Source organism: Hippocampus zosterae, chromosome 16 (assembly GCF_025434085.1).
Source record: "Hippocampus zosterae strain Florida chromosome 16, ASM2543408v3, whole genome shotgun sequence".
In the NCBI taxonomy this organism is placed as follows: Eukaryota; Metazoa; Chordata; class Actinopteri; order Syngnathiformes; family Syngnathidae; genus Hippocampus; species Hippocampus zosterae.
The window spans coordinates 7,492,210-7,517,326 of NC_067466.1; the positions used below are offsets into that span (position 1 = coordinate 7,492,210).

At 42.3% G+C, this 25,117-nt stretch overlaps 1 protein-coding gene across 1 annotated transcript in view; it reads right to left on the reverse strand.

Moving 5' to 3' along the window:
- Positions 1 to 1,240: 1,240 nt before the first annotated feature.
- med13a (mediator complex subunit 13a) overlaps positions 1,241 to 25,117 on the reverse strand; it is a 76,846-nt gene continuing 52,969 nt past the window's right edge. Inside the window, exons 11-31 of the mRNA XM_052047719.1 lie at positions 22,997 to 23,213; positions 19,666 to 19,696; positions 19,197 to 19,318; positions 18,993 to 19,083; positions 17,021 to 17,232; positions 16,250 to 16,446; positions 12,505 to 13,424; positions 12,215 to 12,382; positions 11,420 to 11,643; positions 9,500 to 9,689; positions 8,875 to 9,265; positions 8,522 to 8,753; positions 8,223 to 8,414; positions 7,531 to 7,754; positions 7,085 to 7,227; positions 6,842 to 7,000; positions 5,448 to 5,636; positions 5,136 to 5,281; positions 4,094 to 4,258; positions 3,271 to 3,371; positions 1,241 to 2,282 (exon numbers count right to left, since the gene is read on the reverse strand). Coding sequence (XP_051903679.1) covers positions 2,150 to 2,282; positions 3,271 to 3,371; positions 4,094 to 4,258; positions 5,136 to 5,281; positions 5,448 to 5,636; positions 6,842 to 7,000; positions 7,085 to 7,227; positions 7,531 to 7,754; positions 8,223 to 8,414; positions 8,522 to 8,753; positions 8,875 to 9,265; positions 9,500 to 9,689; positions 11,420 to 11,643; positions 12,215 to 12,382; positions 12,505 to 13,424; positions 16,250 to 16,446; positions 17,021 to 17,232; positions 18,993 to 19,083; positions 19,197 to 19,318; positions 19,666 to 19,696; positions 22,997 to 23,213 — 4,447 coding nt within the window. The 3' untranslated portion in view covers positions 1,241 to 2,149. The remainder of the gene's footprint in view (positions 2,283 to 3,270; positions 3,372 to 4,093; positions 4,259 to 5,135; positions 5,282 to 5,447; positions 5,637 to 6,841; positions 7,001 to 7,084; positions 7,228 to 7,530; positions 7,755 to 8,222; positions 8,415 to 8,521; positions 8,754 to 8,874; positions 9,266 to 9,499; positions 9,690 to 11,419; positions 11,644 to 12,214; positions 12,383 to 12,504; positions 13,425 to 16,249; positions 16,447 to 17,020; positions 17,233 to 18,992; positions 19,084 to 19,196; positions 19,319 to 19,665; positions 19,697 to 22,996; positions 23,214 to 25,117) is intronic.

The following is a 25,117-nucleotide window of genomic DNA, read 5'->3' on the forward strand; positions in this document are numbered from 1 at the left end:
CTCAGCTGCAAGGAATTTCTACTCTCTATTTTTTAACGTTGTTTGATCGTCCGCAGAGGTTGAAATAAGTAACAAATTATGTGAGCGGAAAAAAAAAGTCGCCCGAAAAATACTCAAGATACCTAAACTCATAAACTGCAGACCAGGAAATACATGTAGGACACATATACAGTACACCAGCGGTGTCCAACCAATTGAAAGGGAGCCCGCGGACTGGTCCCAAGTCGATGTCAGACTTGAATGAAGAAGAGCACTGTAGAAAAAGATGGATGGATTTTCCTTATTGCGATCGTAGTTTCCAGTGGTGTAGAACTGCACTGGAATGGTAAAAATCCATCCATTTTCTACTGCTTATCCAGGGTCGGGTCGCGGGGGCAATAGCTTTAGTAGGGAAGCCCAGGCTTCCCTCTTCTCAGCTACTTCCTTCAGCTCTTCCCGGGGGATCCCGAAGCGTTCCCAGGCCAGCTGGGAGACAGTCTCTCCAGCATGTCCTGGATCGTCCCTGGGGCCTCCCCCCGGTGCGACATGCCCGCCACACCTCACCTCACTAGCTCTAGGGATATGGAATGGTAAAATTAATTAAGCGGTAAGGTGATTTTTTTTAAATACATCAATTTAGAATTGAATTTGGGTGTACAGGTAATGTGGACTCCACTTGACTCGTCTCTGCCAAATTGCAAATTCCACAAGCCAATCTTGCCAAAAGCATAGAGACCAGTTGCAGTGTGATGACAGTGGACAGTAGGACCACTGCGTATTTATAAAGGTCGTTGACAGCAAGGCGCAATGATGGACATGGAACAGACAGCCAGCTGCTTATGCATTTTTGCACAATTGATAGCTCTCAATTAAAATGTGTTTTTTTTGGGGGGGGGGGGGGGTGCAAGGAAGCCGGTTTACCTGGGGAAAACTCACACAAGCATACAAAACATCCAAACTCCATCTAGGAAGTTAAATAAATGAAGTTGGAAGTTCATTTAACACCACACAAAAATGTCCACACTCAAGAAAAGTGACATAGGTAGAGCTGCCAAATACTGAAAGGCGACATTGGCCAATTAGAGGTAAAGAGCCAAGAACAACAATATAATGAATGATCATTTTATGCTGTAAGTCAAACCTGTGGGAAACAATTTGCAAGCGTTTGCCATAATTTGCCCACCTTTCTCATGGTGCGCCTGACCAACTGTGCAACCATTCCTTCCTCCTCAAAGCAATAAATACAACAAGCACAGGAAAATATGTTGACACATTTTATTCCTAAAACAGAAGCCACAGCACCAACTGCTGGCATGGCATTCATATATATAATTATTTATATAGATTGCAGTTTGGTTTTTGTGTCTAAATGTGTGGTATAAAATACTATATACAACAATGTACCTCTTTATTAGAACACAGTGAAGTTCATTGCTGTACAATTCCTATGTAGCAACAGCTTTGCTGTAATTCATAATTCTCCACTTCTGTACATTGTGACAATACAAATAGTCTTTTTCTCCATTACAAAAAAATAATACTCTGAAAGCAACCTACCGGGACTGTCTTTTGTTTTTGTTTTCTGCAATAGTTTCTCAGTTCTTAAGTAAGATGATTACATATATCTTTAGACCAATTGCTTTAAAGCAAGAAGGTGATACAAACCTTCTCCATTGATATATCTCTCTTTATATATACTTATAAAAGCGGTTAAGAAATAATACATTTCAAAACATACAATAAATAAGATCGATGCAGGCTATTCGTTTGGATTCAATTTCATTCAAACGAATTAAAAGGAATTTTAGGCTGCAAAGCCAAAAAATCCATTCTTTAAAAGTTATTTTCTCGATCAAGTACATCCCTTTATCTCTTTACACGTAGACATCTTTCCCAAATGCTGACTGGCCAGTGCGTGCGCTGCCATGTTTAAAAAAACAAAACAATACATGACAACCAATCTGTCGCTCTCTCACGTTCATGTTCTCTGATCTACCCATCACTGTAACTTATTTCCTCGTCTATTTGTGCATGTCTTTGCGCCAAGGGCGACAACCATCAAAATCTATCTCGGAATGAGAACCAACGCTGTGCTCCGGTCGGTGTGGTGAAACCCCTTTAGAGTTATCGCTTTGGACTTCTCTTCTTGAAATGTCTCTCCTATGAGTGGCTACAACATGTTCGTGATGAAGTTGTACATCTGGTTCAGCACCACAAAGTGAATGGGCAGGCATGATCGTCGGTCCTGTGTCGCCGGGTCGCATGTCAGCCAAGAGAGGGCGTTGTACTGCTCCAGCACAAAGCTAACAGGGCACAGAATACAAATAGATATGGTGTCACACACGTATATTCTTTTCATTCAAGTTCTCAATGACTCATCTTCGCAAAATGTGTATGAGGTGCGGTGCTCAATTCTTGTTTCACTGACATAATTTGAAATTCAAGAATCGGGACTTGGCAAAAGTAGCCTAGCCACAGGCTAAAGTGCGGTAAAAGCAGTGGTGATTTAACTCCTGTGACTAAATAGAAATATCAAAAGTATCAACAATAAAATGTACCTAATTACAAAAGTACAAAATTATTTTACACGTTATGTTTTCTTTTTTTAAAAGCAAGCTCTGCTTGGCTTGACTTTTATGCTATCGAAACAACTTTGCTAATGTGAACGAAGTAGAATTCTAAATTAGCCAATAACAACTGAAAAACCACACCTCAACTGTGTTTTTTTTGACAACATGACAAGATTTGCCCCAAATTACAATCTGTCCAAATACCGGTAGTTAAGTTTGGTTGGTTTTGGCCACTTTCAATCTGACTACACGAGGATCCCCTTCTCCGAATGTTTGACAAGTCCGAGTTAAAATATTCCTCCATAAATTGGTACAGTTGCTAAAATCAGTGGAGACAAAAAAAATTCAAGGTCAGAAGCAGGTAGCTTTTTGGCATGCCATGAGGAAAAACTGCTTCAAGTCTTTTGCCATTATCATCGGTGCTCCCTGGTTCAAATTCATCCAGCTCCATCTGATCTCAATCAATCAATATCTCAATTGCGATTGAATCTAACTCTCTCTATGAATGTCGTCTTTTTGTCTTATAATCCTAAGAGATTGAAAAAAAACCTAACAAGCCTCTTTTGACAGAGACAAATTAATTATGAGGAAAATAAATACTCAAAGTATAAACACAAAAGTCAAGTTCAGCACAGAAAAAAAAATGTTGCACGGTAGTTTTCACCAGTGCCAAGAATCCCACAGTGCAATCGGAGCAGTTATATGTTTAGTTGCTGTTTACCGTAGTACATCTGAGGTCTGATTGGAGTCAAGGGGGTGGGAGTGTCTGCTGTGCAGGAGCTCATCTGATTGCACTGAAGACACATGGAGGTGCAAAGAGGCCTGGGAGTGAGAGAGACAGAGTATGGGGGAGGGCAGGGGGAGGGGGAAAGACCTGGTGTCATATACACTGTATACAATAAGGTCATTCCACTCTCTTAGAAATGAAGGCATGATTCCACAGATGTGCAAAATACAGCAAACATAAAATAATAACCTAGTTCTTTTTTTTCCATTGCAAAAAAATTACTTTGCAAGAACGACACAAAACCGCTAAACAAGAAACCAAAAATTAGGTTCAAGAACTCATTTTGTACCTTTTTCCCCCCACAAAAATAAACTCACTTTCCCTGCATATCATTGCAAATCCACAAAAAAATATTAGGCCAACTCATGTGTAATAAGAACCGGTGTCAGTGCCAATTGAGACACTTCTGTCTTCTCGGGGTTTGAAACCCATGCATTTGCATGTTTGTTGACTTTTTATTTTCATAATTTTGATTTTTTATGAGCATTTTTTAAAGCATTTTTGCAAGGTTTGTTTAAAAAAAACAAACGAATACCGGTACCTTTCTGAGTCTATTAAAAATGAACATTACCTACTGTACATAAATGTGTCAGAAATTCTGACACATTTACTTTTACAGATGGACCGTAAACAGCTGTAACCAGTCAGTACATTTCTAATAGGCTTATTATAATGCAAGCGGCTCACATTTTCCACCATTCCTTTCTGGGAAAACTAACAAAAAGGGATCATGTGTGGGTCAGCAGAGCCTCCATACCTTGAGGAAGAGTGGACACTGGTTCTGAGCCTGCGGACAGGCTGACCAGAACCAGTCGGGCAGTGGGCCAGCTTTGGCCGTGGACACAAAGTAGCCGAGAGCGAGGGGTTGCTGCAGGAGGTTTGGCACCTCCTCACGAGACTCCATGCGGTCTGCACTCTGGCCCTGGAAAAGGAGCATATTTCAAGTTAGTTTTATGGGTAACCTCAGATGATGTGCAGTGTGCAAATTGAAAGTTAACAAAATAAAATCGACTGTTAAAGGCGTCGGTCCTCGGTTAACAATGGTCCTGACATATTACGATTCAAGGGCTGAACAACGAATCTACGGCATAATTCAAATTGACCTTGCAGTAGAGTGCAATTTCAATTGCAAAGTGTTTCATTTCGGTTGGTCACTAGGCTTTATCTATCTATACATGGATGCAATTTAGGTTTTTAAGTAATTGATTGATTAATTTATTTGCTTATATCGTCCCTTGATAAGTTCAGTGCTGTAGAAAAAAAGCCCACTTGGTTACGTTTACCACTAGTACAGTGGTAGTAGTTGTAATTCAGTTACCGTCGTACTTTTTTGCATTTGGCTGTTTTGTACGCATGGCCTAGAAGTGCATATTTCATACTATTTGATCTTTTTCGATATTTCATACTATTTGCTCTTTTTTTAAACTAGTCAACATCATTTGCTGAAAAATTAACCGTTTCACTCTTTCTGTGCTCATGCTAAAGCCTTGTGTAAAATAAAGTTCTTGGTTTGGCGCCGTCTTGTGACATCTTGTTGCAATGGAACTAGGGTGAAGTGAGGGGAGGAGCTTCACTTGCATAAGTCTTAGGAAAAAAAAGTCAAAGAAAAATCGTGCTTTACTCCTATCCTGTGGCCTTTTTGATCCCTAAATACAGCACTTGTCATTTTTGACTTTACTACTCTGCTACCGTAGGCTAGTGATAAACAACAAAATGTTATATGTTGCTGTCATAGGAATGTAAACCGAAGACCCTCTGTTCTAAAATTTAATACAGCGAAGAAGATCCGAGAATCTTACCTTACTGTCATCACCTCCATGGTGATAATGGGAACCTGGTGAATGTACTGGTGACGTGTTGGGTGAGATGTTGATGATGTCGGGATCCACCAACTCATTCTCTGGGTCCAGAAGAGCAAAGATGCCTCCAATATCGTCAGATCCATCTAAGTAGAAGAGTAGTAGAAGAAAAATTAGGTCCTGACACCTTTTTTTTCTCTGCTAGAATGTTACGTTCACAGAAGATGCTTGAAGGAGCAGCATTCAGTACGTATATTCGGATGAGAATGTCAATGAAAGGTGAACTGCAGAGAATGGCAACGTGCGTCTGACCTGTGGTAGCATTAAGAATGTCGATATTGGTGTCGATGTTGGTGTAATTCGAGCTGGCCACTTGGACAAAGGCAGAGGTGGGGAAGACTAAGATGTGCGTGCAGGAGGTGTCCTGGGGCGTGTTCAGCTGGGGTGTCTGCATGTTCAGGGTGGTGCTGCGGCCAAACACTGAGCCTGTCGACACAGAGTCTAATGGGAGAGATAGAAAGAGAGTGGTTCATAAAACTGAGTGACAAGAGAATAAAACAATGTAAGAATGCTTTTTAAATTCAATATCACACATATGTTGCTGCCCTATCATGTGTTGTAATATATGCGTGTGTTTATACTGTGTGAGTACTGCTGTTGTGATACCTTCATTTCCCTTACGGGATCAAGAACAGGAAGTGGAAATAATTATATAGAGTTAAAGTCTTGTCTGTCAATCTATCTTCACTATACAAATTCTGGAGCTGCAGATGTGAAAATGCCCCAACAGGCCAGTCCATTTGCTCTACTTTGTTAGCCTGCCAACTGTCAAGAATATAATGCTCTCCTTGGACTAACAATATTAGATGGATGGGCATTCATTTTGAAACGTGTGCAACACTGTGGTTGAAGTTTCCAGTATTGCACTTTGTGAGGAGCAAAATCTATTCATCATCTCTCCCGTCCCAAAAGTAAATACGGTAAATAAAAATCATCTACCACATTGTCTACTAGAATGACAAAATGAAATACATTTATTCTAATGTTGAACGATTGCAAAATTAAACTCAAGGTCGTTTATTGAATATCAAATCGGCATTTGAATTGGATTGGATCAACTTTATTGTCAAATGTACTGTATGTACATATGTATTTCATACGGAGAGCATTGATTTCCAGTGATTGGAGATTGGTGTTGAACTTACATTTTAATGTGTGTAGATTTGGAAATGTGGCACCGACAGCTTTATTTTATCTTCAAGTGATTTGAACTCATTTAGGACCAGCCAATTCTGGACCAAGTCTGAAAAGACGTTTAAAAACGTCTTTGGGAGTGAATGAGTTAAGAAAGTAGGCATCTTCATTCCATCACTCAATCCTGGTGTGTTGCACTGACAATCCCTCACTCACTGGTTTCCCAAAATAAACCTATTGATCGAGCTCCCCACCACACAGCATTTAGGTCAATGGGCATCTGAGAGGTAGTGCTTTATGAGCAAAAAAGTACACCATCTTCCCCGCCATCAATTTGCTCTGGACTAGGAGGTGACAAGCATTGTGATGTGCCTCTGCCATCCATCACGCCGTACCCACACAAGCAAATACACAAAAACTCACAAGACATGGCTGTTGTCATGACTCGAATGAACAGGACACACTCAAACGGATACCGTCAGTGAATTCATAGTCTCCATTTTGTGTGTTACCTGGCATGATGATGAAGGAACCCTGAGGTTCCATGGCAACTAAGCACACACTTAGGATGCAGGGAGTATCCGAGGAAGAGATGCCACACATTCGACACATTTCCTTCAGACGGCGACTCAGTGACTGAAGGTTTCTTCTACTCAGCAATATACTCCAGTCTGACATGTGACGAGAAGAGCACAAGGCGTGTCAAATGAAGAAAAACAAACAGTCGAGAATTTTGCCCCGACATTGACAGTCACCTTTCAACTCGCCGTGTCCTATCCTGCCCAGCCGTCCAATTACCACTCTCCAGGGCACCGATGTCATCTGCACTAGTCCCAAGCACCAATCCCACAGCTTTTGCAAGCCAAGGCGTCGAACAGAGCCCTTTTTCCTCCTGGCCCTGAGCAATGCGGAAAAACATGCGTGCAGTCATTCTTCAGTGTTCATAAATGTGTCAGAGTCGAGTACAAAAACAGCAGTTTTAGTCAAAACGCATACTTCTCAAGAATATGAGCAGTGAGCACGACTGATAGTTATATGCTCCATGCCTCAGGAAAAAAGGCAAATTTGACAACTCTTTCGATGTAATTGATGGGCAAAGTCACAGTATTCATATAAAAGTAGCGATATGACAATTGGAAATAACAGAAGCAGGATGCGGGGATTCGGAAATAAGATGGTTTTACAACAACGATGATTCTACCTGTTGGGCACATCGATGTTGATGATGCAGGTCTCCAGGAGTTCCCCATACTGGTCAGTGCACGTGGCAAGGAGCCAGCGCTGGTCATGGGAGAGACAGTATCCCACAAACAGCACATTGTATTTCTGCGACGCCTCGCCGAATGCCTCCCCGAGCTCGGTCTGCTTGTCCTTAACAGGTGCAAGGATGAATGGAGGTGTGTACAGACGCACACACTCCGGTCTCTGCAAAAAGGCAACACATTTTAGCAGTGAACATGAGGATATTTTGCATGTGCTCAAATGGAAGCAGGACATCGAGACAAAATTAAGAAGAAAATGATCACACAATTGCACTTATGTCACACTTTTTCAAGCAAGGCAAGTGTATTCAAGGGAAAATGTAGCAGTGGCGAATTAGAGCCTGTATGAAAGCCCATTAGGGGTTCTTGTGAAGTTAGCCAGAAAATAGAAAGAAAACTTTGGAGTAGCAGAATGTTAGAAATTTGCTCTGCCTTGTTCCAACAAACAAAAATGATCTTGAGTGCAAAATCAACTTTTTTTGGACCAGGGCTGAAAGGATCATTTTAGGTCAAGTCATGTCTCCAGAGAAATGGAAGGAACACGTTTGAAGAAGAAGCAGAACTAAAACAACTAATTAAAATAGTACAATTACATAAGAAAAAGAAACTGCTGAAAATATATTTATTTTACCTCTGAGCTTTTAAGTGCTGTGTCAATGGCTAAACCCGGGCCAAAGCCCGTTAGCGATTTGACATTGGTGGAAATGGGCAGAGGCCGCCTGCACTGAGCAAAGACGGAGAAGGCTAAAGATTTGAGGTGCTGAACGTAGATGTGGCGGTCTTCACTTCTCACAGGCTGAAGTAGATATTGGCAGGGCACAATCTGTAACAAGAAAAAAAAGGTATGAAGGGCATAAAAACATCCATCCATCCCTTTTCTAATCCACTTATCCTCACAAGGGTCGCACGATGATTAGAAAGTTGACCCACCTGTACAAAAATGGAATTACGGATCGGTGCGGGAAGCAACTGAAGCATCTCAAGGTAGCAGCGTAACAAACCAAGCGTCCACACACTAGACTGTGTTGGCACTGAGCCCGGGCTGCCTTCAGAATCCTCGTAGCTGAAAGGGTCCACGATGTAAACAACAATGGCCGGTGGATAGGTGATGGCGTGGGAGTCGCCATTTGTGGGTACGCCAATCTTGTCACGATCCAAAGTGCTGTGGGGGCACCGCACAAATCCATTTCATGACACAAGTCAGGTATTTGATTATTTCTGATCTTTAGAAGCGAACCAGTGACATATGATCAGCTTTTATATGCTGTCATGGCATGCCATACCTTTCTGGGGGTTCTGTGGGGGTCTGGCTGTTTGAATTGTCGCCTGAGGTGCTAATATTCTGGGTTCCAGCCTGCGGTCCCACCTGGCCACTTTGAGGGCCACCCCCCTGGTTTTGGCTGCCTATGGTTCCAAAGGGGGTAAAGGAGCTTGCTTTGGCAGACGGCATCCCGCCGTTAGGCTGTCCGGATGATGTCACCAGACTGTTGGATGATACGGAGCTGCTGTTGCTGTTGCTGTTGGGGACCGAGGAGCCGTGCATTGCACCCTGCTGGCCAACTGAGCTGGAGGCGGATCCCGTCAGGGGCGCAGATAATGACTGGTTGGATAACGACGGGGGACTTGGTTGCATGAGGAGAGAACTATCCAATGGTTGTGATGCGAGGTATGGAGCTAAAAAGAACAAGATGGAGACATTACTGGGTGACAAAGATTAAATTTGAGAGAATAAAAGCACCTCAACTGAACACTCAGCTTTCACATTTTTAAGACGTATTTTCAATTCACTAAGGCTCTTTCGCTTTTCTTTTTGCAACAAAAAGAGAGTAGGGTCAAGAGTGGGAAAGAGTAAAGAGCAGACGAAGCCAAAAACTGAGCAACAGATGCAGATCATAAGGCTCCCCTTACCGAGGCTGTGGCGGCACACTTGTGCATAGAGTTTGAGCTTTGTGAAGGCGTCGTCGTTGCTGCTGGCAGCCTTGAGGAACCAGTCGCTGACTGGCTGGTCCTCAAAGCTTTTAGCTCCACTGCCACCGACAAGGACTATTCCATCAGGGTAGCCTTTGGATATGGGCCGATGTTGGCCAAGTCGACACGACTGTAGAAAGGAAACAAAAGATTTGTTTTAATTCACACCGTGGGGATTCCATGTTACAGCAGCAAGATTATGAAAATTTAAGTTTAAGTGACGCATGCCAAACATGAACAGATAACCAACGTTGAAAACATTTCTGTACACATAATATAAATATTGCGCTATGATCAGTGTACAGATATTACCGTATTGGCCCGAATATAAGACGGCCCTGATTATAAGACGACCCCCTCTTTTTCAACACTCAAGTTTGAAAAAAAGACTTTTTGAACACCAAATTAATTTTTAGACAGAAAATAATTACAGTACATCTGAAACAAGTGATTCTAACAATATATTTGAGAGAAAACATGTTATTTTGCCTCATTCAAATCTGAACATTTAAATATGTAAACGAAAGGGCAATCACATTCGTAAATGAATGGCTTCTGGTTTATGAAATGTTATGTCCTAATTGCCCCACGGTGATAAATAAAGTTTTCCGAATCTGATTCTGAAATGTAATTGACATCATAACTTCTCCTCAGTTGCCGGTTAACCTGGCCGATCTTCGACCCACTTTTCTTCAGATTGTCACCAAGTTTCATCATTTTCTGTTATCTCTTCTATTATTTTCTTCTCTTTTCCTTCTTACCGCTATTTTTATTTTTATTCTTCGTGGCAGCGGTTCACACTTTGGCCTGGGGAGTCAAGTTCAGCATTCGCTTCATTGATATTTGGTGCCATCAGCGTCGTGAATGGGTATAATGTCTAGACCCCGTATATAAGATGACCCCCACATCTTTTTTCAATGCAAAAAACACCGTCTTATATTCGGGCCAATACGGTAATATTGTAAATCGGACTGTCTTCGAGCGATCCGATGGGAGCCACATTAAATCATAAACCCTGATAGCAGTTAGAAGGAAGGATCATCATCTTGACTGTTCCTTTTGGCACCTGTGGGTACCACACCATGTTGCTCAAAAGCTAACCAGTGCGGTCATTGAGTGCGCAGCACGGTGTGACATGTGTTGGGTATGAGAGATGACAGCTTGGCTGCCATTCTTCAAACATGCAACACCTTCACTGTGTCCAGAAGCTGACCCAGGTGAGCGCTGGCTCTCCTAAGTAGTTTGTTTATCCAGCGCCTGTCCTGCAGTAAATTGCTGGCAGACAACTCCATAAAGGATGTACGATGCTATCAATGGGTCAAGGAAGATGCAAGTGATTTTCATAGGAAAAAGTATTGTATTGTCTTTTTTGTGTGTTGATCAATAGTTAGTAGTAATATTCGAAGACTGATTCTGATAACAGTCAAATAATTGGCCTGCAGTAATCAGAATGAGAATACATTATTCATCCGTGGGGAAATTGGCAGTGTAGACTTTCAAATTTGCCCCGAAAGTTGTCTGAAGAAAATTTTAATATTGAATGAATTTATTTTTACATCAATGGACTTTGATCTAAATCTAGAATTTAACGACATCAATAATTACTGCAATGGTGCAATGTGCTGGAAAATACTGAACAGTGGTCCGTTCTTCATCAGGACAAGATCTTGGTGGCAAATAACATGACAAAAATACAAGTTGTAGCATTTCATTAGATTAGTGATGAATGTAAATTAGGGTGTGACATTCTGGGAACGCGGTAGTATATATTTTACAGCCGTACGACAGCTAAACCAGTGAAGGAACACGTAAATAAACATTAGACCAGTGCAAATACGAAAGCATTTCATCCTTCTATACCTCATAGACAGCTGTGAGGTCCCTGAAGAGGCTCTTTGCACCGCTGAGCAGAGCCTCATTGTCTGGACACACCACCAAATACCCAACGTCCCGCTGGGCGCCAAAGGGATCCAGCAACAGCTTCTCCCAATAGGGTAAACCAAAGGGAGACAGCACCACAAAGTCATACTCGTAACCCACTAGGAAGGTGGGGATGGGCAGTGGCTCAGGAGACTCATCTGTACCTGTGAGAATGAAACAGAAGAGGTGAACAGATCACACAAAGAGGGAAAAAAACATGACTCAAACGTTTGAAAATGGAGTTGATTTCTCTATTTTTAAATCCCTGGTCATTTCTTCTTATTTATGTCACTCGATGGCGTGACGTGTGCACACTCGTCTCATCTCTAAGGCAATTTGCATTAAGTCTTCCGCTACAAGAAAGTGACACTGAGGTGTTTTTTATTGATTTTTAAGACTACCTCTATCATGAGGTATAGTACCACAGTACTCTACAATAGTCGTAATGTGTATTAATGATAGGTGGGTGAGGAGGAATCTTGTAGTAATTGAAGGTTTTTTGGCTCCGGGACTGAGCGCTTCCCCTGCTCTCGTTTGGTGGTTTTGCATAACATTATCAAGTTATGTTGACATTTCTTTTTTACATAAATTGAACATGTGACAATCACAGCACGTCGCTTTAAATAATTGGCACTCGCTAAAATTTGAGTTGGCTTTCAAAATAATAGACCGAGTCAAACCTCTGCATACTGTTTCCAGGTAATCACAAACTCATCATCACATTAACCGATTTACCGTAAGAGCCCCGTCCAGCCATTTTGTGAAACTGCTGCCAGGTGAGTGGGCCCTGAACACCCCAGGAACGCACAGTCCTTTTCTTCTGGATGGCATCTTGGAGCACAGGCTGTAGAGACATCAATACTCGAAGCACGTCCTGAGAGCACAGCGCACTCACGTCCACTGCTGGAGAACGGAGGAATAAAGGCAATAACGATTAAAAGGCAGGACAATTCTTCAATTAAACAGAATATTAAGAATGCGATGATATTGAATAATCGAGCAAACCATTTGCAATTATGTCTTACCGTTTTGTTTGGACCAGTGGTGTAGACAAGTGCTTTTGACCAGTGCCTCGTCCACCTTTCCACCTGACATGTTGTCCATAAACTGCCTGCCGTGCTCCAGGGCCATGTAGCAGTCACTGTGAAAATCCCTCTCCTCCACCCTAACACAGGGTGGCACATGGCCGCCCTTCGCTCCACGTGTCGCTCCGTCATCCGGGCCTGAAATCGGCGAAAAGGGGTTGGTACACTGGTCCTGCATTAGCAGAATCAGTTCATCCGGGGGACGGTCTCCCCTCCCAACGCCGGTTCTATCCAGCGAGGAGAGCCGCAGCTCCTCAAAGCGCCTTTCTGCCTCGCGGCTGACATCCGAACCACGGCCGATGATATCCAGCTCGTCCTCTAGGAAGAGGCCTGAGCCGTTGCCGTACCGCCTGTTGACCACAGCACTGAAACCACAGCTGCAGGCTTCCTGGGCCTCACTGATGGGGTCGCTGAGATACACGCCCACGTCGGCTCCTTTGATGTTCATGTTACAAACGCAGATGCAGCAGCTGTCAAAGTTGCAGTCCTTGAAGAGGTTCATGACTGACTCGGAGAGAATGAGGGTGACGTAGAGACTGTGAGCCTCTGGGACAGGAGCGACGGTGGCTGGCTCCACTGAGTTGAGCGGTCGACAGGTAGAGGGGGTGGAGGCTGGCGAGTACAGGTCTGAGTTCTCGTACTTGAGTGAGCCCTGGACGCTGGCGGGACCTCGAGGTGTGCGTGGAGTGCGCGGCGTACGTGGGGTAGGCGCTGAAAAACGTGGCGTGGCGGGGGAAGGCAGGATGCCAGTGCCGCTGTTACTTGGTGGAGCGCTGTTGGACATGAAGGGCGTGTGAGTTTGCGGGGTGTAGCTCTGGTTGTATTCCTGGTCCAGAGTACTGCCCACACTTGGGATATTACTGGGAGAAGAGAGACAAAAGAACACATGAAAAAAATGACAGCAATTGAAAGTTGAAACACACTTTGCTTTTAAGAAAGGGGAAGATTTAAAAGTAATCAAAGTTAATACTGCTAATACATTATATTTGAGTGGACACTTAAATATTTGCGGTTCAGCACCTGCCGATTCGCACATCCATGGATGTTTTTCAATATTTTATTGATTGAATGTTGGGAAGAATCTTTGGGGGTCAAAAAAACGCTCCCGCCAATGCACTTTAAAGGGGCATCAATTATATATTTGTGGATAGGTTCGGTCCCTATTCTTACTATATACAGCGCAGATCACAATTATTTACCCACCTGTCATAAATACACCACCGGGAATCATGAAGTGCTTGAGGGCAAACTCATATTGAGTCATATTTCTTTGCAAATTCGAGCTATTTAATATATATAATATGTTTTATGTGCGAGAATGACAGTAAACAGAATGACATCTTGATCAAATCTCAGTTGAGGACCTTCTGAGTGAAGTTTGCATGCTCTCCTCTTTCTCCGGATACTCCCGCTTCCTCCCACATTCCAAAGACACGCATGTCGATTCGAAAAATAATCGCAAAAGAGATGGGAAAAATCCAAGTCGCCCAATCACAAACCTGGCAACACTGATTGCAGTGATTTTGTCAACAAGCTCATTGTCACTGGTGCTATTAGTGGACGTCAGCGAACTCTGAACACCCCCCCCAAAAAAAAAAAAGTTCTACGAGAGATGTTCTACTGTAAAAACATTTCCTCAAGCGCCCCTCTGAGGAAGGCTTATTTTTAGGCTGGCGACCAACTGTGAGGACGGAGTTGGAGAGTGAGGGAGCTCATTGTTTCCCCCCCAGCTGCATGTAAGCAACAACACCTGGCAGCGGCCTATTGCAAAGAAGTCCCCGCATGAATGCAGACAGGGCACGTTCCTAAACGGGACATGATCTCAAAGGCGGCAGCGACACATTGTTACAAGATTGTTAAGTATGATTATTTGGATGTTGGCCAAGTTGTTTTTAGTGCAGACACTTTTCCCTCCCAGCACAGCCCAGCCCATTTTGGGGCTAGCGACACATCATGTTTCAACATCACACAATGAACTAATTTGCGTAAGGATGTGTTGACCGGTGGCACAATAATTTTATTTACTGCCATACTTCCTTTTTTTGTTTGCTTGAAGGGGTTCACATTCACTGCAGAGAAGTCTTGTACATCCAAATATTTAATTATGACTTTACTATTAACCTGGTTTAGCGATTAGACTATGACACGCATAACAGGCCATTGATAAGCAAGTAGCAGTCATATGGTTCTCCTTTTGCAATCAGTCCTATTTCGTGACTCTCAATGTTTGTGCCCTGTTCATAAATAGCAACACGATCCATACTTAAACCAAGCCACAATCGTTGAATAATGTTTGTTCAAAACAAGCCGGTTGTAAGATCAGTGCTTTGGGTGATCTCATTCGGGTAAGTACAAATTTGTGTTTGTTTATGAGTCGGCAAACCTTGTGTTCCCTGACCAAGCATGAAAAGATAAATACAGGATTGGTTTACAACAAGCAGCAAAACATGTTCAGAACAAAACAAGGTACTTCGATTAAATATGCAGCGGATATGCAGAGGTTTTAAAATGTTGGCATATCAATGTGCAAGTAAGACAGGCAGTGTGACAAACACTACATAAACACCAAACTGTTAGTGTTAAACGCTGTCCTCTGATAAACACCTTTTCATAACAGAGATTCATTTTACTAAGTTCCTTGCGGGACCTGAGGCAGCTCTGCTTGGGAAATTGAAGAGGCTTCATAAGGACGTGCCCAGGGAGAGACCAAATGAGTGATAACTTAAACAAATGCAAATTGCGCAGCAACACAACAGGCACTAGATGGGAGGAAAAGCAGCAATTAACATTCAATCCCACCCTGTGGCATTTATAAAAATTCTGCGCGAGTCTCTATTTCGGATCAGTCAGGATGAAAAAAAGAAAAGCAAAAAGATCTGAGTGATTTGGAAATAGGGATGAATGTCGGGGCACAGATGGCAGAAGCTTGAGTCACAAAGATGCTTCACCGGCTGAGTGAGTCAACATGAGCAATGACTAAAGTGACGTCTGCATTTTAGATCTATGAAAAAGACATCACTGCACATTTGACGACCGGGGAAGCTAATTTATTAGTGTGAGATGTGAATAACAATATAGCTGAGTGCTCCTCAGTTGACTGAGAAGGTCAATTCGCTTAACATTAATCTAAACGAATCCACTTTCTCAGTGTGCGTATGCAATTATTCAGGTATGCATGCAAGGAGGATATGAACCCAAGCAAATCTCTGACAAGCAGTCGCATATCTTTGAGGCGTTTGTCACATGTGCAAAATTTCGGAAAACGATGCAGTAGTAAAGTTGTATGATTACATCTACTGAACAGAATCATATTAATTTAAGCGTAGTCATGTGCATCTAGTTGTTGTCAATAGTTCCCTGAATGCCTTTAGCCCTACCCACAAACTGGCACGGGTCGTATTGAGAAACTTTAATGTAAAGAAAGACATTTCTTTGTGTACTATTTAGAATGTTAAAATCATTTTTAGTGCATTGATGTATTTTGCTCTTTCAATCACAGACTTGATAATTGCAAATAACGGAGGGAGTCTGAAAACCTAACATACTTTTAGTGTTGGGACTTTTTTGACACTCCACAAATTCTTCCAAAAAATGATAACATGCAATATCGTATTGTGTAATGATACTGTGTGCTTATAAGGGCTTAAAAAATGTCAAAATGTGAAATCCAAAACAAGCGCTATACCTGTCTTTGTTGAGGACAGACATGACAGGTACGGGATTGAGCATCTCCCTGCCCATGGTCCAGCTTGGTCGGTAGATGCAATCCTCTGGTAGTTTAATAGGCGGCAGACAATGGCTGGGTAATGACTTCAATGGCGCAAACATGGAGCAGCCCACAAACGCCTGGCAAAGTTCTGGCTTGTACACAAATGAATAGTCCTGCAAAACAAACAGAATATTTATATAGTAACTGAACCTGCAGAGGAAGTCAATTTCATTTACAGTGTTCCCGAAAAGAAAAGCAAATCAAGGCGGCATGGGAATTCATTTGCTCGCCATCAATTTGAGTGACACTGAAAAGTGTTTCACTGTGCAGCCTCTCACTCAAAGTCAGCACACATAGGCTCCAGCTCAACCGTGACCCAAATGAATTTAAGTGGTATAGAAAATGGATGGGTGAAGTACATTTATCATAGACGTTGAGTAAAGAAGCTGATTTATTTTTCTTGTTCTTTACAGTCATATCTTCTATGTGCCTCCACGAGTTTCAACAGGGCATGCTGATTAATATTGGGGCAGCCATTTTGCCACTTGCTCATAACTGAAAGTGACATCACAAGTTGCTCAAGGGTCAGGTAACGAACGACCAATCACGGCCCGCCCGTTTTCTGAAGCTGAGCTATGATCGGTTATAAATCGCTGGCTCAAAGTGTAAATGTGTCGAATCAGTTCAGCCATTGTAGTTTCCTAAGCAATTTCACAAAACAAATTTAAGAAATTGCTGAAGGCTGACCTTGATCTCAGAAGGCTTTGGGCTACAGAAACTCTCCTCCACCTCGATCTTGAAGTGACCCCCCAGAGACGAGGTTCCATCCAGTGTGGTCATGCCAGGAGGTGGCTCCATGCTGCCGTACTCTTTGCTACACATGTTCATGGGTGAGTAGCCCATAATGTGCTGCTCAAGGGAGGGAGGAGTGGGGAACATCTGGTGCAGGTCTGCCGAGCCTGTGAGGATGGAGTGAACACAGTCTAGTCACTATAAAATATGAAATGTCACTATTTGTGAAAGGTTGACTTGACTTCAGCTATGCCCTCATATGATCTAGCAAACCATGTGCATGGTAATGTGAGTCGGACAGATTTTAAAGTCTCATAAAAACATAAGGAATGATCCATGCCAATATTTCAAGACACTAATCACGGAACAAATGCAAAATACAGGTTGTAAGAATGTTATTTCAACTTGAACATATAGCAATAAATGCAAAAACAAGAATGGAGTACAACAGAACAATAAAAAGACCTCACAATAAAAAGACCTCAATAAAAGGGACTGTAAAATAGAAAAAACCATAAAGACCTTAATAAAAGGCAAAGAACCCCTGGGTTCAATTCAAATACTATACCTGCTTAATAAAAAATAAACATACTTAAATTAAACTGTATTAATCGCATTGCAATTAATTGAAATCCTCCATCATTTGCAACCGGGTACCTTGCTTTATCTCTTGACCTTTTTTACCCTTCGTACTGGCCAAGACATTCCATAACAACTCTTCATTGTGGCTAGCCCACTTCTGCAATGGGAGTCATTTGTCGCAAGGCTGAGACGCACTCACATTATTCAAGACTAAAAGTCAAAAGTTCACAAGCTATCAGATATCATGGTAGTTTCTCCCATACACAAATGACAACTAGCGATCGTCTAGCGAAGAATGTGTCACTTCAAAGGAAGAAAAAAAAAGTGCACAACACCATTTCCACATTCCTCGCAACCACTTGAACTGGTTGGTCAATTACACAAAAACTTCTCAGACACACCGTGAGAAAAAAAATCTGCCAAATTGATGAGTGAGAAGTTTATCATCAGGGCTGTACGTTTCAAGAAATGATGCATTCTGATATCTAAGCTTTGGAAGCGAGTATTCATTCATTCATTCATTCATTCATCTTCCGAGCCGCTTGATCCTCACTAGGGTCGCGGGGGGTGTTGGAGCCTATCCCAGCTGTCTTCGGGCAGTAGGCGGGGGAAGCGAGTATATATTTCTCCATTGTTGCAGAACATGTATAGAACGTAAATGCACAAAGAGGCTTTGGGGCAGAAAACCTATATAAAAAAATATAAGAATAATGAGAATAAAATAACTCAGGCGACCCACTATTCCAGTGGTTAGCGCGTCGACCTCACAGTGCAGAGGTACCGGGTTCAATTCCATCTCCAGCCTCCCTCTGTGGAGTTTGCATGTTCTCCGCGGGCCTGCGTGGTTTTTATTCGGATACTCCGCTTTCCTCTCACATTCTGAAAACTTGCATAGCAGGCTGATTGAACACTCTAAATTGTCCCTAGGTGTGAGTGTGAGCGTGGATGGTTGTTCATCTCGATTGGCTAGCAACCGGTTCAGGGTGTCCCCTGCCTACTGCCCAAAGACAGCTGGGATAGGCTCCAGCACCCCGCAAGACCCATGTGAGGATAAAGCGGATCAGAAAATAGATGGATGGATAACATGACTCCTTAAAGTTCTGACTTTTTTCCCTAAACTCAAACTGAAGAAAACGCATAAAAAACCTCAAAGTACAACTGCAGCGTCACTACTACAACCACTAGGTGGCAACGTCAATGGTGAGTAGTAATCATATTTCGAGGGGTATCATTTTAATCCACAAAGTACTGTCTGATGATTTTGTCATTCCAATTAACATTAATTGAAAAACTGAGGCATGTGGCTGAAGCATCACTCAATTCACATCTGAGAAGAGATACTTACTAATGCAGGATACCGGGTCCAAAGTGGATGGCTTTGATTCCTTGCTGCCAAATTTTTCATCTGTTCCATTTACAGGCCGTCTGGAACCAGGCTGTGGACAAAGAGAAAAAAATTGTTTTAGAACCACAGTACCAGAGACAAAACACTTTCCCGTGGCTTCCACAAAAACAAGAGAGTTACAAATAAGGAGAATGTCTCACAAACCCCCAGTTCGTCTTCATCCGAGTTGAAGAGGTTGTCAAGGTCGTTGATGGAAACCACCAGGTCGGTCTCATGGATCAGGCTTGTGGAGGCTATGCGATTGTTAGCGCCTGCTCGCTGAGGATCTGCAGGCAAACATTCGAGAGTTAGGTTAAAAAAAAATGTTCAAAATGCAAACAAGAAAACAAACATTGTGTAATGAGATTATTTGCCATGGTTTACAGCTGAGACTTTTATTGAAAAAAATACACAAACAATTTGAATTTGTGAATGACTAACATTCATATGGACAACTGGGAATGTACTGAAACGACACCGATACAAGTTGCATTCCTCAGATGTGAATAGAAAGCAGGATGCAATGTTATTTAAAGACTTTGAGGTCGCCCGGGCGATTATGTGTCCGTGTAACAGCAGCCAAGTCATGCAAATAAACAAGAAGGATACAAAGGGAAAAAGAAATCAGCCTTACCATCTGATATACCCGATCCTCCATCGTCACCCTGTTAGAAAGTGTAAACAGAAAAGGATAGCGGGAGGAAGTAAAATACAGTGTGAAGTCTCAGATTAAACCGTAAACATGACACACCGCTTGTAGTTACTGACCGTACATTTGTTATTGTAAAGTAATATGAAACCACTGTCACATCTAAAAGGGCCTTCTTGAGCTTGTTGTAAATGAAATGATATTACTAAAAAATCCTTGGCCATTATACGAAAAACACAAAGCGTGCCATCAGGGGGATAGCAAAATGCATTTAAAGTACCACTTGGTTTGTAATAAAATTAAACCAACAATAGATGCTATAGTAGCAAGATTGAAAATATAAGAGAGTTGCAGAAACAGTTCATGGGGGCTACGGGGCGGGGGGCTATACCCAACTGTGGCAAATGGGATTTCCAGTGCGGATCAGAGGGAAATCAAGATCCAAGGAATGGGCTCTTGGGCTCCCACCCAGAAATCAATATCTCGGAGGGCTTGCCTTTCTTTATAACACGCAGGCAGTGTGTGTATGTGTACGTACTCCGAACAGTTCTTATTGCAGGAACAGGAATGTTATGTCCTAGCTATTGATTTCATTCTGCTCCGAGGCTTTTCTCAGCATAACAGGGTTTAATCGGTCTCCCTCTAAGAACCTGGTCCACAATAGTGTACAACCAGGGCCACAAGGCTCTTCACTATTTGCTTAACCTTGCACCCTGAGGAAGCTCATGTGGGGAATGTAGCTTTTCAACGTAATGCAAGTCCGAGATGCTTACATGAATCCCATCAACTTTTTTTTTTTTAACCGTTGTATAGCTTCATTTTATTCTCAACCCAGAGACGTCTAACAAAGCTCTCCCCCAGTCAACGTCCTACATCCTCTGTCTGTTGCTCAGCCATGTTAATCTGACATCTCACACGTGACCGCACATGTGTCATGACGTTGATGTATGATTGTGGGTGGATTCCAAATGTGCTCCCTCAGAAAAAAAACCATATATTTTACATCAAAAAGTCATAATATCACATCTCACTCAAAATAATATAAATACTGTATATATAGTATGCATTAAGATGAGGATTGTTGTCACGATGCACTTTAGTATGTGAGCTTCACAAATAAAGTTAGTGATGTTTTGGCACCTCAACAGAAACAGCAGTTAATATTTGACAGATATCTACAGAGAGACAGCTGGTACTTGTCTCAGACTGTTGCTTTTACGAGTCGTGTGGGAACTCGTCAAAATGATGACTTTACTCTAGTAAAAATTACAGCTTCTCTCTTGAAACAATATGATTATTCTCATAAGAGCTTTTTTTAACCAATAAAAAATGTGACTTTTACCTCTTATATCACATCTTTTTTCTCATGAAGGAAGATATTTTGGCTCTATTATGCCTTTGTACGTACCAATGCAGATGCAATGAACAAAAAAAAAAACAAGGAGAATGGACACTCAATGACTCTTTCCAAGAAAGAAACTGACACGCAATAAAGACATTCACAGATGCGAGTCCATTATATATACCATATTTGTTGGACCATAAGGCACACTTAAATTCTATTATTTTTCTCAAAACGTGATAGTGCACCTTGTAATCCGCTAATCCGTACTATATGGATGGATGTCGGCTTTTCAGTATGTGATCTTGAATGCAAATGGATTCTTAATACAATCATGTTCTCATTCTCATCCGCATCGAACCATCGGCAGGTGTCCATGTTTTGGTCATACCGGAATAGAACTACTTCTTGCATCCTTTTCCCAGCATCAAGGGCAATACAGTTCTACTATCCAGCTGCGCTAAATCCGAACGGGAGCTGTGTGTTTCCGGCCGCGTGTTCCAGATGTTACAATGTTGAATCGTGAGGTAAAAGACACAGCCAACTTCCAATAGCGGTCAGGACCGAGCAAAAAAAGGTTAGATAATGGTGAGCGAGGAAGCTGACGGATCTGGTGGGTGCACTCACTTGCTCACAGCTGTTAAACTGTCAATCAAGATAGGATTTAACATTAGCCAAAGTAATAACACAACCACCAGTCACCGGATTAATTATGAATGTTCAAACTCCCCCTCCCCCCCTGCACCCCGCATCTGTTTGAGGATCCCCCTCCTGTTCTCCCCCGTGTAGTTGCACGACCAACATAAGTAAGCGAGACACGCAGCGCTACACAATAATTCATGTCTGGTCTAAACTTAGCATAGTAGTGCTCAATCTATCAAGTTTCAAATCAAAACCCATTCATTGATATTACACCAATAATACAGTGTGATTAATATTCCGGCAAATACTGCAATGTGTCTTGTGACTTCCGACCAGTTTTATCCTGTTGTATTTTTTCTACTATGGATGTCTTGAGCCAGTCAGTAAGTAGGTTCTTAGTCGTCTGCTTGGGAATAATTACGATATTGATATAAATATCAGCAAACACACCGACAAGGTACATTTGAGTTATTTGGAGAACCTCAATTTCAAGGTGCCTATGAACTTAATTTGGGTGGGCTCTATTTGACAGAAGAACACATTTGAGGTATAATAGTTCACCAAGTCAGATTCTGTGCAGTGTTCAGATTACTGTCTGTAAAGCCTGCAGCAGACGCGCAGATAGACTCGACCGCTCAATAACAGGTGGCCTTTGTCTGGCAGGGGCAGCACTGAGGAGGACTGTATGTTTAAAAGGGGAAGGAGGCCAGATCAAATAAGAAAAACAAACGTAAAGAAAACTGGACAGGCCAACCAATTGATGTTCCTCTGGGCGAACTTACAATGGGGATTTTTTGGACAGCTTCCTGTTACAATAGACATCGGGCAGTGAAAGCGGATGAGGAAAGCAGTTATTTTTAGGGCAGTATTGCTTGAGACGATGATGGTATTTTTCTACCTCGCATCAATGATCCCTCTGCCCTCTTGTCCACCCCTGCCAAAGTGAGGACGGGTGAAGTGGTTTCTCTTCTGACCTTTCACAAAAGCTCGGCAAAGAATAAAAATAATGGAGAGTCTATTGTGTAATAAGATAAACTGGTCTGATCGATTCAAATACTGTAAAGTAATGCTTTTCTGTTCAAGAAGACACAACTAGTCCATATGATAAATTGCAATCGTGGTTCAGAGTGAATATGGAAACCAATTAGCCAATGGCACAAGCATAGAAAGCATGTTAAGAAAAGTAAATACATTTGAGGTAGCTTTACATTTTAAACGTTTTTTTTTCTGATGTATTTTCCCACAGCAACAGAAGATGAGAAAAAAGGTTCAGGACATTTTAACAAAGAGGACAAATACATCCATTAGTTCCAGCGAGCCCTGAAGCCTTACCTTATGTTTCTTGCCTGGCTCACGCTCCCCGCCTGCCTTATCCTTTTTGTTGGAAAATGTGAATTTCACGTCTCCTTCCTCAAAGGCATAGGGGTCCACCTCAGGCTCGTGATCTCCGTCTGTGATGGCAGCAACCAGGTACTGGCTTTTCCTGGCGCGATACATCTGAATGCGTTCATCAGAGACCTTCAGCGGGAATTTAGATGTGGACATCACCCTGGGGGGGAAGAGAAAAATGCTGGCACATGAGGACTGAAGCGTAAAGCCGGATGAGAGAAATCCAAGGCATCAGATAATGAATATTTATTACTCATGTCAATTTTGAAAGCTTTATTTTCAACTGTACACCAATAAAGATTGAATTTGATTAGCGAGTAAATAAAAATACATTTCAATATTTGCTAAAGTGCTGCGCCGCTGCCTGATAATCCTTGTCAGCACTGCTTTGTGTTTATCAACATTAAGCGCAAAGGCAGCGACAGCAAACAACTCTGACAGCTGTCTTGGAGCAACACTGGATGCCTGGTGTTGTCAGACATTTCAAACAGATTAACGAGAACATGGCGACGATTACCACGACGGACTGTTCATACACAGACACATTGATCACTTGTCACTGTGAGATGGCTCATCAGAATCTCCAATGTGACCGCGCCCTAATTGTTCTTCTCATGTGTGAATATTTAACGGGTGGTGCATCATAGATTACGCTGCTGTCAGGGTCCCCTCCAAACCACTCCTTAATTGTATCCCCCCCCCCCCCCCCGTCCCCCCACACACACATATGTCCTCTCGTCATGCATGTCCTATTCTGATGTGAGGTGATGGAATGCAGTGGTCTGGGCCACACATGAACCATCATTCAGGGACATAGCCGGAAGGGTTATAGCTCAACAGAATAGCCCATCCAAGCCTTTGGTCCATCGGGATTGCAGAAAATTTCCACTATGGCCACCCCCTCAGGGTGCTGCTCCTAAGTGCTATTCCTCAAACTCGACAGACACCCCTTGCTCTTTTCCATCCGTGCGCCTTCACTTAAAACAGCGTCTTCAGCGTAAATGTCTTACCCAAAAGCAAGCAATATTATAGCCATAGCTTTGACTCTATTATATCAACAGTTCATTTTTATCTAACCCGACGATTACTCTTGCTCTCTCCTAGCTTTGGCGCCTGCTGCTTGTGAGCAGGAATCATTGAGTAGTGCTGGCGGTGCACATCGGTGATGTATGATGTCAAAAGGGCACATAGCAAGGGATTAACATGCCGTGTGCGGCTAAGCGCTACACCGAACATACTGAAGATGAGGAATAAGATGGGAGACTGCAAATGGCTGAAGGGTCAACTGTATTGTGTGTGGCTGCAGAAGAATCAATTCCAAAATTAATTGAAGATCTCCCCCCCCCCCCGACTCTGTAGAATTTTTAATTCAAGTTGAATCCGTTGATGAATCATGTCCGAAAGCAACTGAGGCAAAATGGAGTGCATTACTAGACTATAACTAGCAGATGTGCTGTTGAAATAGTTTTAACTCCAGTGGTTCCTTTTTGAGAGTTTAATTCGTTCTGTGACCAAGACCAGACCTCAATTTAATTATATATCATATTGCTATTCATGGGCTGGTCCGGTCCATATTTCAGGGGCGGGTCTACTGAATACGCCTTTAAGGGGTGTGTCCGTGTGAGTGACATAAGGTGCATGGGTTAAAAGGATATGTGTGTGAGTTTTGGCCTTTTGTAGCCACTTTGAGGGTTCTCATTTCATATTTGTGTTTTACAGATAACTGTATTTTTTTCCTTTAAAAAAATTCTGAAAGTATTGGGAACTGCGGCTCTTTTTTTCCCCATCATACTCAAGCCGTGACGCGTCTAAAAAAATTGCGGCTCGCAACACAAAGGAGAAAAAAAAAATCTACCAAGTGACGAATAGTAGCACTAAAATAAAAACAACTTGTAATTTGGATAACATGGAAGTCCAGGTATCACTGTCGTAGAAAAACAGAAAGCACAACATAAGTTGGCGCAACTCCTGCAGGAAAAATTATTCTGCTCAACACGTCAGATGATTTCAAAATATCCAGAGAGCTTCTCCCATCAAAAGATTGATAAACGTTTATCAATTAAA